The sequence below is a fragment of the Leptopilina boulardi genome, unplaced genomic scaffold (assembly GCF_019393585.1).
Source record: "Leptopilina boulardi isolate dan_hultmark-lab unplaced genomic scaffold, ZJU_Lbou_2.1 LbouV2_119, whole genome shotgun sequence".
In the NCBI taxonomy this organism is placed as follows: Eukaryota; Metazoa; Arthropoda; class Insecta; order Hymenoptera; family Figitidae; genus Leptopilina; species Leptopilina boulardi.
The window spans coordinates 430,826-444,318 of NW_026137662.1; the positions used below are offsets into that span (position 1 = coordinate 430,826).

Sequence of the window (13,493 nt, forward strand, 5' to 3'; positions counted from 1 at the left end):
TTATTTAAAATCTTTCAAAATATTCAGTTTGTTTATTGGTTAACATAACCTCAATTCCATAAATTCATTATATTGAACATTGCCTTTCTTTTAAAAAATTTATCTAAACTTTAAATTTGTCATATGTATTATAAAATTGTGATTATTAATTATTCATAATTTAAATATTAAAAAATTTCGCACCTATTTGCGCAAAGAGAAATGCGCGATTGACGTAGAACTATAACCTTCAAATTCAGTAACATTTTGAAATATAAAAAATCCGACAAACTTCTTGATTTCTCACTGTTAAACAATAAACAAATTAGTTATACAACAATTACCCGAAATTAATTATTCGATTAATCAGAATGAAAAGAAATAATTGACTAAATAACATGTTTTGACATTTGACAGTTACATACTGAATGTTGCTAATAAAACATAAAGCCTCGTTCACATTAGAATAAAGTTTGTAATTCAAAAAATAAAAATCCCCAGAAACTCTTATCACTGATTGGTTGATTTTCGAAATACATACAAGTGAACTACATTTAAAATATTTAATTAACTCACACTTTAAATTGATTTTTTTTCATAAATAAAAGATTTAAAGATGTGCTACCTGATATTTATCAGCTAACAACACATTTTCCCGAGTGTTCAATAGTTCAATAAATATGAATTTATTGTTATAGCCAATTTTGTAAATTGATAAAAAAAAACTAATATTGTTAGCTACAAGCACTAATAATTAAATTAGTTTAACAAAAAATAATAACAAATTGTATAATATCTAGTGTTTTGAAACAACAAAAAGTGACAATAATGAGCGTTATAAAAGAAAAAAATAATGAAAATGTATTAAATACCTGTGAGGAAGAAAAAGACGACAATGACAATGGGAATATTGAAAATAATTATATCACACCTGAAATGGTTCTTCGACTTCCAACAATTACTGACAGTGAGTCCTTTGATATAAAGCTGACGTGTCTTTTATAGATTCATAATTTTTTCCCACGATTTTCCTAATTTAAAAAAAAACAAATTATTTTCGAAATAAATACTTTTCTCTGTAATTTAACGATATTTCTTATTCTTTTAGAATACTTTTGTTTGCCAGAGAAAAATACTTACGAAATAGATTTTACGCGATTTCAAATTAGAGATTTGGAAACTGGAACAGTTCTCTTTGAAATCGCTAAACCACCAGTAAATGGTAAGAACAATTATTATTTTTTATATGAAGACGAGAAAAATGATATTTTAATTTTTCTAATTTTAAATAGAACATGAAACACCGCGCAAGGAACCACAACAGGACGAGGCTGGTCGTTTAGATCCAAATGCTGGACGATTTGTTCGATATCAATTTACGCCACAATTTTTAAAATTAAAAACTGTCGGTGCCACTGTCGAATTTTTAGTTGGAAATCAACCTGTTAATAATTTACGAATGATTGAACGTCATTTCTTTCGTGACAGATTGCTGAAAACATTTGATTTTGAATTTGGCTTTTGTATACCAAATAGCAAAAATACTTGCGAACATATCTACGAGTTTCCAACACTTCCCGCCGATTTGAGTAAGCATTTTATTTGTTTTTTGTATTTAGTTCTAAACAATTTTAAAAAAATAATAAAAAAATTTACCTGATAAAATTGTTTTCAAAAAAAAGTTGCAGAAATGATAGCCAATCCATTTGAAACGAGATCCGATTCCTTTTATTTCGTCGACAATCGATTGATAATGCACAACAAAGCCGATTACGCTTATAATGGAGGAATGGAAAAGAAAGACTAAAAAGATCTTCGAAAGGCTTGAAAAGAAAAAAAAACAAACTTTCGAATAGTATTATTCCTTTTAGATTTTTCAAAATGAAAATTCTTAAAAAAAATTTTCAACAATTTCACTGCAATGTTTGTACTATTTATATTTTTGAAACACTCACTTTTGTCAATTGATCACTTGAACAATTTTCCTTTTTTGTTGTTTTCTCATCGGAAATTTCCTTTTTTGTATTTTTTAATCGTGTTTTCTTTTGAGAGTGAATCCACTTTTACACAAACACTTATATAATTATATACATCTATAAATGTGATATCTGTACAAATCAAATTTGTCTCGTAATTTAATTTTACGATATTTGTGCTACTGTACATAGACTTTAAGCTTTTTAGGCTATTATGAAATTTGCACATTCTATTTCGTTTTTACTTCGATAAAAAGAAAAATATACACTGTTAATTCACCTGAACAATAAAAGTTTCAGAGTTTAATGAATTTGCATTTGTTTTTTTTCCTTTCTCCATTTTTATTTAATCATCAATAACATCGTATTTATAACATTTTCTATAAGATATTTTTTCCATTTGGGAAAATGATCTTTTTCATTTTTGGTATATTTTTTTGTTAAGAAATAACAAAAGTCAATTCCAATAAAAGTGTGTGTGTGTGTGTGCAGAAATTAACTAATTATTCGTGAATTCTTTAATAGGCGGTTCTTTGATAAAAGTGATGACATTATTTAAAAATTCAATAGGTTTATCTACATGAACCCAATGGCCTGCTTCCGCAATGTAATGAAATTCAGCCGTGGGGAAAAATTTTCTAATTTTTTCGTGATCCTTTTTTTTTAAATAATCACTTTCTTCGCCACCGATAAAAATAGTCGGTCCCGTGTAAACTCGATTTTCTAATTGTGGAAATGTCGCAATATTTGCTGCAAAATTTTGTTCTAAAATTGGCAAATTTACTCGCCATTTATAAACACCCGCCTCCGCTTCAACGAGATTCATTAGCAAAAACTGAAAACAATTTACTGATTAAAATTAAATTAATGAAAAAAAAACTATTATTAAAAATTGAAATACCTGACGAATTCTTTCCGAGGGAATGGACTGCGATAATTGTTCATCAGCCATTTTCCGTGCCTTTGATAAAGTCAGAATGCCATCGAGAGTCACTGTTTTCATAGCGTGAAATAATTTAATCATTTCCGTGAGACTTGGACTTACTCTCACTGGTGACATATCAATGACAACTAATTTTTCAATTAATTCTGGATAATTTAGCGCCACATACATCATTGTACTGCCTCCCATGCTATGTCCAATTAAAATTACTTTCTTGACATTTATATCTTTTATTAATTGTACTATATCTTCAGACATATGAGCATATGACATATCCGTCGAATGAGGCGAATCTCCATGATTTCTTGCATCTACAGTTATCACCTAAGCGTTTAATTTACATTTTTTTAAATAAATTAAATATTATTCAAATAAAAAAAAAACCAACAACTCTTGAAAACCAACAATTAGTGAACAATATTTCATTTCTTTTTTTTCAAAAATAATAAAAGTTTTCTAAATTGTACCTTCCGACCGGTTTGTTGATGAATTGTTTTTGATAATGAATTCCAATTATTTTTCGATCCAAGCAAACCGTGCATTATTATAATTGGACACAAATTTGAGGTTTGTGTCACATCTTTTATTGATTCGTAGGAAATAAAGGCTAATTTAACAGGTCGGGATCTGTAAAAAATGATTATTTAATAATAATAATTAGAAAAAAATACCATAACCTCTTTGAATAAACAAATAAGACTAAAGATATATAAATAGAAAATAATAATTATTAACAGTAATTATTAATTATTTAATAGTAATTACTATTTTAATTAAATATTGATATTACACTTACTGCACAGACAGAGATCGATAATCTTTAAACCGAAGATATTTAATTGATGTAATTGGTGAACCGAGATTCTGAATACATTGCGTGGAGAAATGTCGTAAACGAAAAATCATCTTTTTAATTATTAAAAAAATGTTACACGTTATCTGTCATTTGAGTTTTGTTTTCAATAATATAATAATAAAGAAAAACTAAAAAATCAACATTGTATATAGGTTATGTTTATGTCGTCTGCTAGCGAGAAAAAGAAAACATTCAGTGTGGCTTGAAGTTGTCTGCAAAACAAAAAAGTTTACAAATTTAATACGGTAAAAGAAAATTAATATTATTAAATAAAAAGAAAAATAGTTAATAATATCTTTCTAATTGTTAATAATGTTCTAAATTTTTTCTTTTTCTTTTTATTTCTTTTCTATTTTATTTAATTTTTGAATTTCTGTCAGAAACTCTCGATGTTATCGAATGGAACATCGATATTTACCACATGGTAACAGGCAAAATGGCGTTGACCGTTCCTTGTTTGGCTGGTAAGTGTTTTTTTAATGTTTTTTGATTAAAATAGTTCAATTTTAATTTTCTAATCATATTAAATAATTGCCTAATAATTACTCTTTTAAATGATATATAATATTTGCTCACTTGTTAATTGTTTCTTGATATTTTTTCATACAATGTGGACCCCTACTTTAGGAGTTCAATCTTTCAAGAATTATCGGGAACAATTCCTTTTTTTATGATAATTTATTAATAATTGTGATTGTTAATTTTAAATTTTTGTTTATAATTTACAGTGAATGATAATTATTCTTTATGAAAATATTTTTTCCAATGTTCATTGTCATTAAATCGATTAAATTATTTTCAATGAAGATAGCGCGCAACAGTGATTTGAGAGATGAAATTTTTTTTTTTAAATCCAATGTGTCAAATTTAAATTACTAATTAAAATTTTAATTAAAATAGTGCGTGGTTCCAATGGTCTTACCTTAGGACAAGGCCCACCGTCTTACATGACAGAGACTGCATTTTCTCGAGATGACAGTAAAGCATGTAAAACGATGCTCTTCAGCCCGGATGGCCGTTATTTTGCCTGGGCGAATGGAATTTACGTACAAATTGCTCTCTGTGAAACTTGGAAGGTCATTGCCAAAATTCCAAGGCCTAAAGTTTGCAGTATACAATTTTCACCACAGGGAAATTATATTATGACATGGGAGCCGTTTATTGGTATAATTTTATTTTTATTTTCTTTATTTGTTTTCATTAACATATATCTAACGTTGTTTATTTTTTGTCATTTCAGCCACGCCATCAAATCCTCAAGGATCTCCTAATCTTTATATCTGGAAATCGGAGAATGGTGATTTAGTGAAAAGCTTTATTCAGAGAAAGCAAATTGACTGGTAATTTATTTTATTAATAAGTAATTAGTAATTATTTTAATTATTTTCGAATTATTTTTAGGGAGCCGCAATGGTCGAGCGATGAGAAAATCTTTGGAATGCTAGTTAATAATGACGTTCTTTTGTATGAGGATGTGAATTTTGAAAAAATTGTACACAGGATAAATTTATCAAAAATAGGTAAATTTAGTATAGCACCTGGACCAGCTCCTTATCACGTACTCTGCTACATGCCAGGAAAACCTGGCCAAGCGTCAATGGGTCAACTTTTCCAGTATCCAAAATTCGAATCAACGCAAGCAATAGCGAGGAAGAGTTTTTTCCAGGTAATTATTTTTGTATAGAAAATTATTTTCAAACAATAACAAAATGTTAATTTAAATAATAAAAATAATTGGCGTTTTAATAATTTAATTTTTTTTTTACAAATTTCAGTCAGATAGAGTTGATATTTATTGGAATCAAAAAGGAACTAATGTTTTATTGATGGCAAGTACGGAAGTTGATAAAACTTCATATTATGGTAAACAAACTCTACATTATTTGGATACAAAAGGCGAAACAGCTTTAGTCAGTTTGAGTAAGTTATTTTTTAATAATTTGCAAAATATATTTCAAATTATTGTTTTTATTATTTATTAATTATATTAAAATGATTTTCAAATAGGCAAAGAAGGACCTATACATGCCGTGGAGTGGTCACCGAAAAATTCCGAATTCTGTGTTATTTACGGTTTTATGCCATCGAAAGCAACACTTTTCAATCTCAAGTGCGAATCTGTTTTCGAATTCGGTGTTAAACATCGCAACAGCATATATTACAATCCACAGGGGAACAATATCCTTTTTCTGAACAAATTAGTTTTTTACAAAGTTTATACTATTTTCTTTTTTCTCAATTGTCAATTTTAAAGTGAATTTAATTTTTTCAATATTTTTATAATTTTTAATTGATTATTAATGAGAAAAAATTGTAAAATAATTTCCTTAACCACAGTGCACTGTTGTTGTTGAGCGGATTTGGAAATTTACAAGGTAGCATTGAAGTGTGGGATATGAATAATCGAAAATTAATTGCAAGTACCGAAGCACCTGACACGACTTTACTTCAATGGTCGCCTAATGGGGAAAATTTTATGACTGCAACAACAGCGCCAAGACTTCGAGTAGGCAATGGGTATAAAATTTGGCATTACACTGGAACATTATTATACGAACGATTTTGGAATAAACAGGATGAATTATGGGAAGTTGTTTGGCAAAATTATCCGTCTTCCGTGTTTCCAGAAAAGCCGATTTGTTATAAAGCCGTTGAAGGTATAGCGCCTAGTCAACCTCAAGGTGAGTGAAAAATATTTATTTGCAAAATAAAATTTTATTTTAAGGAAGAAAAATTGAAAAATATTTTTTTTCTCATATTCAGCATCAAAGCAAGCATACAGACCACCTTCTGCAAGGGGACACACAATAACATTTAATCTTCACGATGATGATGATGATACTCCATCAAAATCAGGACACGGTAAATGTTTTATTTTTTTCCATAAATGTTTACTTATTTAATTAAAAAAAAATTTCTTAGGAAATTCCAAAGCGTATCTAAAGGCAAAGAAGAAACGAGAAGCTAAGAAAGCTAAAAAAGAACAAGAAGCATTAGTATCAAAATTAGTGGATGATGATCACGCTTCAAAAACGAATAGTGTGCCAAAAAATCAGTCTTCTGCAAAGGACTCTGATTTAACAGACGACGCGGAAAAGAACAAAAAAATTAGAAAGATTAAAAGTGTAAGGGAAAATTAATTTTTAATTATCAAATTTTTACGAATTTAATCTATTTCATTTTTTTTCCTTCGTAGAAATTGGACCAAATAACAAAATTAAAGGAACAACAATCATCAGGGAAACAATTGGAAATGAATCAATTGGACAAGATAAAAAAAGAAGCAGATTTATTGAAGGAATTACAAGATTTGTCTTTGTGATAAAATTAATTGTGAGACCCACTCGAAGTAAATATTCTCTAATTATAGACACAGCAAAACAAAGAGAGTAAAAACATTTCTTTCGAGATTTTTCAAGTATATAAAATAAAAAATAAAAATCAAACTCAGACGATTTTCAAGAAGAAATAAAAAATGAAGAAATGTTTGAAATATGTTCGCCAGGGATTTTTTGATGAATAAGATTGTAAATAAGCTATTTTTTGAAATTTTAATTTTTGCCAATCTTCATTTATTTCATGAAGAATCACCCCGACATAATTATTATTATTTCTTTTTATTAAGACTATATTTTGATCTCAATTTCTGCAACAAAAAAATCTACAAATTAACTTTTTCTACTCCTATAATATATTCAAATTACTCGAATCTATTTTTGCTGCAGTTAAAATAATAAAATGGGAATTTTTTTCTTTGTAAAATTAAAATAAAGAAAATATTTTTTCGATTCAACTCGGTGCTTTAAAAAAAATCATGTATATAATATAAAGAAAATGATATTGCACAGTAAAGGTTTTATTTTCAATGAACTTAAAATACAATAATGTGAAAGAGAGGACGGGGGGAATTCAATTTAATTGATCCTTTTCTTTTAAATGTATTTTGAATTTTTAATATTCATTTCTAAAAAATTTTATTCGAGAACAAAGCATCTTAATTTTTGAATTTAATTATTTTCCTTTGAAAAATTAATTATTTAAATAAACGAGTCTTTTAGGGAGTTGTAAATACTGCCTTTCTTCTTATCACTTTTTTTTTAATCATCTTCTTCATCATAAACTTCATGTTACTCCGATTGAAAGTTTTTAAAATGTTCTTTGTACTATTTTGTTACATGTTATGTAAAAAAAAGAATTTCGAAGTATATTCAACAACAGAAATTGTTGGAAGTTCTTCAAAATAGAAAACATTTTAATTTTTGTTGAAATGCTAACTATTGTAACAATTTTTTTTTTAAATTAAATTAAATTGTGTACAGCCAATAAAAAAATTGAGGAAATAAATTATTTGAACAACGAATTATTAGTTTATTTTCATAAACTGAATGTAAAATATATATTAAGTAATTTAATTATTATCTGAGATGTAAAAAATCGAATTGCCTTGGCCTAAGTTTCAAAAGTTTGAATTGTCAATTTTTCCCGCAAAAATTTGAAATTGTTTCCGAACGCCTCCGATTAGTGGCGCAACGATCAAGGACGCCATCTTGGTTTTAATGCAAAATTGATTCAAACACGTTCGAACGTGCAAAGTGTTTAAAGTTTGTTTGAAATTCTCTTTAATTTTCTCCTTCATTGTTTTTTTTCCTATACGTTTATTTATTTAAACAAACATAAAATTATGTCAATCATGTCAACAGAAGACTTAGGACCCAAAGAATGGTTTCGTTGTAACAAATGTTACATGTTGATGCGGGAATCGAAAGCTCCATTCTTCCTTTCGTACTGTGGTCACATTTTTTGCCCTAAATGTGTTAAAACAGGTGAGAAATTGTTTATTATTCTATTATAACAAAGATAATTGATTATTTTGAATTAATTTTGTAATTATTATTCGCAATTTGTCATGAATGAGGGAATTGTTGATTTTTTGGTTATGTTTACTTAATAATAAATTGAGCAATTGTTGTGTTATTTAGTTGCCAAAAAATGTCCGCAATGTAATGCTCAAAATCTTCGTACAATGCCTTTAGTGGAACCTTTAAGTCCTGAAGTACAACATTGCTTTGAATCAGTTGAGGAACTCAATGAAAAATTTTCACAAGCCATTACTTTCCAAACTCAACAATTGACGATAAATAGTAAACGTTTTTCTGCCATTGTAAGTATTCTTTAGACCTAAAAATTATTTCTTTTACGAAATTTACGGTATTTTTTTGAAATTTATTTTCTCTAGGATAAAAAATACGGATGCGCAAAAGTGGAATATCAACGGAGCAATAATGCTTTTAAAAGGTCTCAAAAGCGAATTAAAGAACTCGAAAGTGAATTAGAATTAATGCGAAGAAAAGTATGTGAATTTGAAAACTCACATAAAAAATTGCACTACCTTCAAAATTCTTCGTCGATTTTAACTCCACAATCTTATGTGTCGAGTGTAAATAGTCTCCGGTAAATAATTATTGTCTATAATATAAAGAAAATTTTTAACCTGTTTTTCAAAAGAATTTCTCAATAAATTTTTTTCAGTTCTGCAAGAAGCGGTAAATCTTTTAATAATTCCATATTGACGCCAATAACGCCAACAAAACTCGAACAAATGGATTTTATGAACTCTGAATTTCGCATTCCATCAATCACAAGAGTTCCTCGATCTGTTGGCAGTTCTTCAAAAAATTCCTGCAACTCTTCAATGAAAACATCATTTACAGATGAATGTTCTCCATTCGTTCGCCGAAGATAAAGCCACAATTTGGCGAGTATTTAAAAATGTTTTATTTTTGTTTAAAGAATATTTAATTTAATTATTTAAGTTAATCTTAAAGTTATTTTTCTTGAAATTGAATTTCAAGTTTATTTAATTAATAATATTAATGATCAATTTAAATCATTAATAGTTGATCTAATTTCGTTCAAGTTTCATTTTTTAATTTCAACATTTATGATAAATTTTGTTAACTACTAATTAATATTTTTATTTTAAAACTTAAATTAAAATTAAGTTTTATTAGTTTCTATTTTCTTTTTGATATCTTATTTAAAAAGACAAAATATCGAGAGACACTTTTTTTTTTTAAATTCATTTTCACAATAAAAAAAATGTGACTTTGTACAAAATTCAGTGAAGACTGAATCTCTCGACTAAAGACTGATAATTGTATAAATAGTAAATGTAGAAAAATATGTTAATATTTTTTTAATAAATTAAAAGAATTAGCTACAAATGTAAATGGAATTTTAATTATTAATGAAAATTTAAATAAATTATAAAAAGTTAACATTAACAACAATAGAAAATATTTATTTGCGATTAATTTACAAATTAATGTTAGTAAATTTTATACACATTAAACTGGTTTTTCTTTATATAAACAATGATAAAAAAATATAAAGTGAATAATAAATTAATATTATATAAAAAAGTAGAAAAAATAATTGCAAAATTAAATATTTTGAATCAAGATTTTCTTTTTTTAAAGACTTCCAATGTCATTGAATCTTTTCAATTTTTCGGGAAATGCATCCTTAAAGAGTACAGGATCAGCTCGAAACTCAACTGATTTTAAAGGCATTGAGCCATAAATTTTTGAAAATCTGTTAATGCATTGAGTCCTCTCCACCATGTGAGTTAAATCGGCTGAAAGCATTTCCGTATTCGTGCACTCGGGACATCGAAATTTTTTCTTTGGTGTCACCTACAAAAAATATTTTAAATTAAGAAGAAAATGATTTGTCAAATTTATTTCCCACAATAAATAAAATCATGTGAAATTTGAATTTTCTCACCTTAATGGGAGCTTTTCCGGTAATATTTGAGATCAAAAAATTCATGGCAATGTCTTCACAATTCATATGCTCGTCTACCCATTCTTTTATGTCACCTGGCATTGACGTTGTGTACATATAACTCCAATACTAAAAGTTTGAAAAGAAAGTGTTAAAATGCGAATACTTGTAAATACATTTGGAAATATTTAAATATAAATTTTTTTTTTGCAACCTTGTGATAAAATGCGGCACCGGTCAAAACCATGGAAATTCGATTGGTCCATTCACTCTCGTATTTCCAGCATCCAGTTATATTATCCGATGTATGTGTTCGCGATGGAAAACCAACAATTCTATCGGGAAATTCTCGCCAAACCTACATATAAAATGGTATTTTTGTTATTTAAAAACTAATTTTTAAAAACGCGAATTTATAGAAAAGAATTTTTTATTACCTCAAAAGCGAATTCCACTTCATCTGTAGTTAACATAATAATATCGTCATCAATGGATAAAATAGCCTCGGTTTCAATTTCATCGTATGGATAAAAGCGATTTGATAATTTGTTCTCTTTTGTGCGAATCACTTTCAATGGTTTTAAAAGTTTCGGCCAAGTTGAAGCTAAAAAACAAATTTTTCAATTTTCAAAAACTGTAAAATTCATAAAATTAAATATAAACGTCATAATTAATATTTGAATATTCTTACATGGAGGTGGATCTTTGTTTTGATTGTTCCAAATGACGAGAACTTTTGACAGGCTCGGCACCTTGACGAGTTTATTAATTAACGAAAAGAGAAGTTCCAATCTGTCATATGTCAAAATCACAGCAGTGAATCCACGTGTTTTTGGAGCCGTAACGGGCAAAAATAAAGGTGACTTATTGTCCTGAAATAAAAATAAAAATTTAATACCAATTCAATAATAATAATTTTTAAAAAATGTTAAATAACTTACTAAATGCTTTGGAATATTCCAAAAATTGTAATCTCTCGCAAGATGTGGAAACACACGATCGGCAAGAATTTCCAATGATGTTTCCGTAATTGTGCCCATTGATTCGAAATATTTTTTATAAAGCCAAGAAACTTGATTTCGTAATTCAATTATTCGTTTTTCGGATATTTTTTTTAATGTTGGCACTACCATTAGGATATCTACTTCCCTTATAAATATCGCAGCTCTATAAAAAAATTTAATTACTATTTTATTTTCAAATTTTTCTAATCAAAACTAATTACCTCTTCCAATCAATAACTTCTTGAAATGGCATCACCAATAAATCTGATATTATCACGGGAATACATCCGGCAGCCATTGATTCCAAAAAGGCACTTTGACCGAGCCTCGCTCCTCGAATTATTAAACAAAAATTTGACATCTGCGTGAAAAAACAAAAATAATTAGCCAATGACATAATTGATTAGAAAAAAGACATTTAATAAGAAAATTACCTGCAAAATATCGGGATATTTATAAACATGCTCTTCCACACAACGAATTGAATTGTTCATTGGATTGTGATGTAAACACGGACCGAGAATTAAAATTTCTTTTGGATGCGCAGCCTTAATTTCTAACAAGTCTTGCTCGAAGGCTGAATTAATATTAATTTGTGCAGCCGTAACTAACCATTTTCTGTAAGTAAATCAAATTTTCTAAACTGATTCAAAAAGAATTTTTGAATTTTAAAATTTACCTATTTATCGAATAATTTCGTTTTAAATTTTCTACCAGTGGACTGTAAACTGGTAAACTAATATCGAACCCACGACGATGTGTCCAAGTCGAAAATCCAGCTCCGGCGATCATTGCCCTACCAATTGGTACATCAATCACAGTTTTATAGTCCGGAACACTTCCGGATATCATGTTAAACAATAAATGATTTTCTCCTTTCTCCCAGCTGGGAAAAAATAATTTCCATTAAAAATCAATTGCAAAAAAAAAAACAAATAAACTTAAAAAATCGTTTCTTACAATTCAAGAGATCGAAGAGCCTGTGAGACTTGTCGCAATTTCAATCTATTTTGATTCAACATATCGATTGATGGAACAAAAATACAAGCCTCATGTGGATTTGGAGTGTAAAATTTACTTGACGTGATTGCATATAAAATTTGATAAAATTCTCTTGTCATTTGACTTGTAACTGGTGTGTCTTCATGATCAAGAAATACTTTCGGTGGATAAACATAAACCGAAAGTTTATTACCCTGACTTCCACATCGATATAAATTGAAACAACCAAAATAATTACAGGAAGAATTTGTCAATTCGGCTTCGGGTATATCTTTACCCAATATTTTCGTTGGCAATGCATTTATATCGCTCAATACCAATGGTTGGTAAGTTGAATTTTGTTGTCTATTTCCAATTTGAAATACATGATAGGCGGTAATTAATAGAATACATAAAAAGAACACTGAACATACGATTATTATGGCATTGTTTTGATGATTGGAGCCGCGACTCAATTTTTGCGAAAATCGAGTCACAATCACCATTGTGATTCTATTTTTTCAGAATGCTGGAAAAAAAATTCTAATATATTAAATTGAATTTATAAAATTCAAATGTTACAGAATTATTCTTATCAAGAAAAAAATATTAATTTCTTTTCTACTTGTGTTTATTAAAAATAATTATATTCATTTTTAATTTTCATTAATAATATTAGTGATAAGAAACATTTTACCTACGTTAAATAATCCATAAAAAATTGTTAGGTATTTGACATTTTTAATCATTCTAATTTCTGGCTCTTATTTTCATTTTTAATGAAAATATAAATATATAGAAATTAGCCGGCTAATAATAATATCACTAATTAATATTCATTTTGTTTATTTTTTGATAAAATATCCTTAATTTATATATGGCACTACTGTTGTCATGACATCTGTCACTTTTGTAAATTTTAGGTTACGTTAACCTGCTTGAAGTTAGGCTAGTTTTTTCCCCTAGAA

At 27.8% G+C, this 13,493-nt stretch overlaps 5 protein-coding genes and 1 long non-coding RNA gene across 8 annotated transcripts; 3 read left to right on the forward strand and 3 right to left on the reverse strand.

Moving 5' to 3' along the window:
* Nucleotides 1-78: 78 nt before the first annotated feature.
* Nucleotides 79-1,269, reverse strand: LOC127283439 (uncharacterized). The gene is made up of 3 exons (XR_007843358.1): nucleotides 1,120-1,269; nucleotides 911-1,010; nucleotides 79-285 (listed from the first exon to the last, which is right to left on the reverse strand). It is a non-coding gene; the product is annotated as an uncharacterized LOC127283439 (long non-coding RNA).
* LOC127283393 (protein unc-119 homolog B) lies at nucleotides 564-2,266 on the forward strand. Its single transcript, XM_051308234.1, has 4 exons — nucleotides 564-946; nucleotides 1,088-1,201; nucleotides 1,272-1,568; nucleotides 1,662-2,266. Exons 1-4 carry the CDS (start codon nucleotides 808-810, stop codon nucleotides 1,784-1,786), a joined length of 675 nt encoding a protein of 224 aa, XP_051164191.1. The 5' UTR covers nucleotides 564-807; the 3' UTR covers nucleotides 1,787-2,266.
* LOC127283377 (protein ABHD11) lies at nucleotides 1,685-3,940 on the reverse strand. Of its 2 annotated transcripts, XR_007843350.1 has the most exons (5): nucleotides 3,695-3,940; nucleotides 3,366-3,525; nucleotides 2,857-3,222; nucleotides 1,935-2,790; nucleotides 1,685-1,802 (listed from the first exon to the last, which is right to left on the reverse strand). XR_007843350.1 is itself a non-coding variant. In XM_051308207.1 (4 exons), exons 1-4 carry the CDS (start codon nucleotides 3,802-3,804, stop codon nucleotides 2,455-2,457), a joined length of 972 nt encoding a protein of 323 aa, XP_051164164.1. In that variant the 5' UTR covers nucleotides 3,805-3,940; the 3' UTR covers nucleotides 1,826-2,454. The 2 variants fall into 2 exon arrangements, 1 of the variants encoding a protein (XP_051164164.1); XM_051308207.1 differs by lacking the exon at nucleotides 1,685-1,802 and having other exon boundaries at nucleotides 1,826-2,790.
* A 194-nt stretch (nucleotides 3,941-4,134) lies between these two features.
* On the forward strand, nucleotides 4,135-8,114 carry LOC127283368 (eukaryotic translation initiation factor 2A). The gene is made up of 10 exons (XM_051308195.1): nucleotides 4,135-4,218; nucleotides 4,655-4,918; nucleotides 4,995-5,094; nucleotides 5,156-5,420; nucleotides 5,530-5,674; nucleotides 5,762-5,932; nucleotides 6,097-6,435; nucleotides 6,518-6,616; nucleotides 6,677-6,879; nucleotides 6,951-8,114. Exons 1-10 carry the CDS (start codon nucleotides 4,176-4,178, stop codon nucleotides 7,074-7,076), a joined length of 1,755 nt encoding a protein of 584 aa, XP_051164152.1. The 5' UTR covers nucleotides 4,135-4,175; the 3' UTR covers nucleotides 7,077-8,114.
* A 209-nt stretch (nucleotides 8,115-8,323) lies between these two features.
* LOC127283388 (RING finger protein 212B-like) lies at nucleotides 8,324-9,958 on the forward strand. The gene is made up of 4 exons (XM_051308220.1): nucleotides 8,324-8,577; nucleotides 8,734-8,915; nucleotides 8,991-9,205; nucleotides 9,284-9,958. The coding sequence occupies exons 1-4, from the start codon at nucleotides 8,436-8,438 to the stop codon at nucleotides 9,495-9,497; spliced, it is 753 nt and encodes a 250-aa protein (XP_051164177.1). The 5' UTR covers nucleotides 8,324-8,435; the 3' UTR covers nucleotides 9,498-9,958.
* Nucleotides 9,959-10,028: 70 nt separating this feature from the next.
* On the reverse strand, nucleotides 10,029-13,446 carry LOC127283446 (exostosin-2). Of its 2 annotated transcripts, none has more exons than XM_051308322.1 (11): nucleotides 13,227-13,446; nucleotides 12,505-13,054; nucleotides 12,224-12,430; nucleotides 11,979-12,162; nucleotides 11,766-11,905; nucleotides 11,482-11,707; nucleotides 11,232-11,412; nucleotides 10,978-11,144; nucleotides 10,755-10,898; nucleotides 10,541-10,669; nucleotides 10,029-10,449 (listed from the first exon to the last, which is right to left on the reverse strand). In XM_051308322.1, exons 2-11 carry the CDS (start codon nucleotides 13,029-13,031, stop codon nucleotides 10,228-10,230), a joined length of 2,127 nt encoding a protein of 708 aa, XP_051164279.1. In that variant the 5' UTR covers nucleotides 13,032-13,054; nucleotides 13,227-13,446; the 3' UTR covers nucleotides 10,029-10,227. The 2 variants fall into 2 exon arrangements, with proteins under 2 accessions (XP_051164279.1, XP_051164289.1); XM_051308332.1 differs by having other exon boundaries at nucleotides 13,223-13,446.
* Between the last annotated feature and the right edge of the window lie 47 nt (nucleotides 13,447-13,493).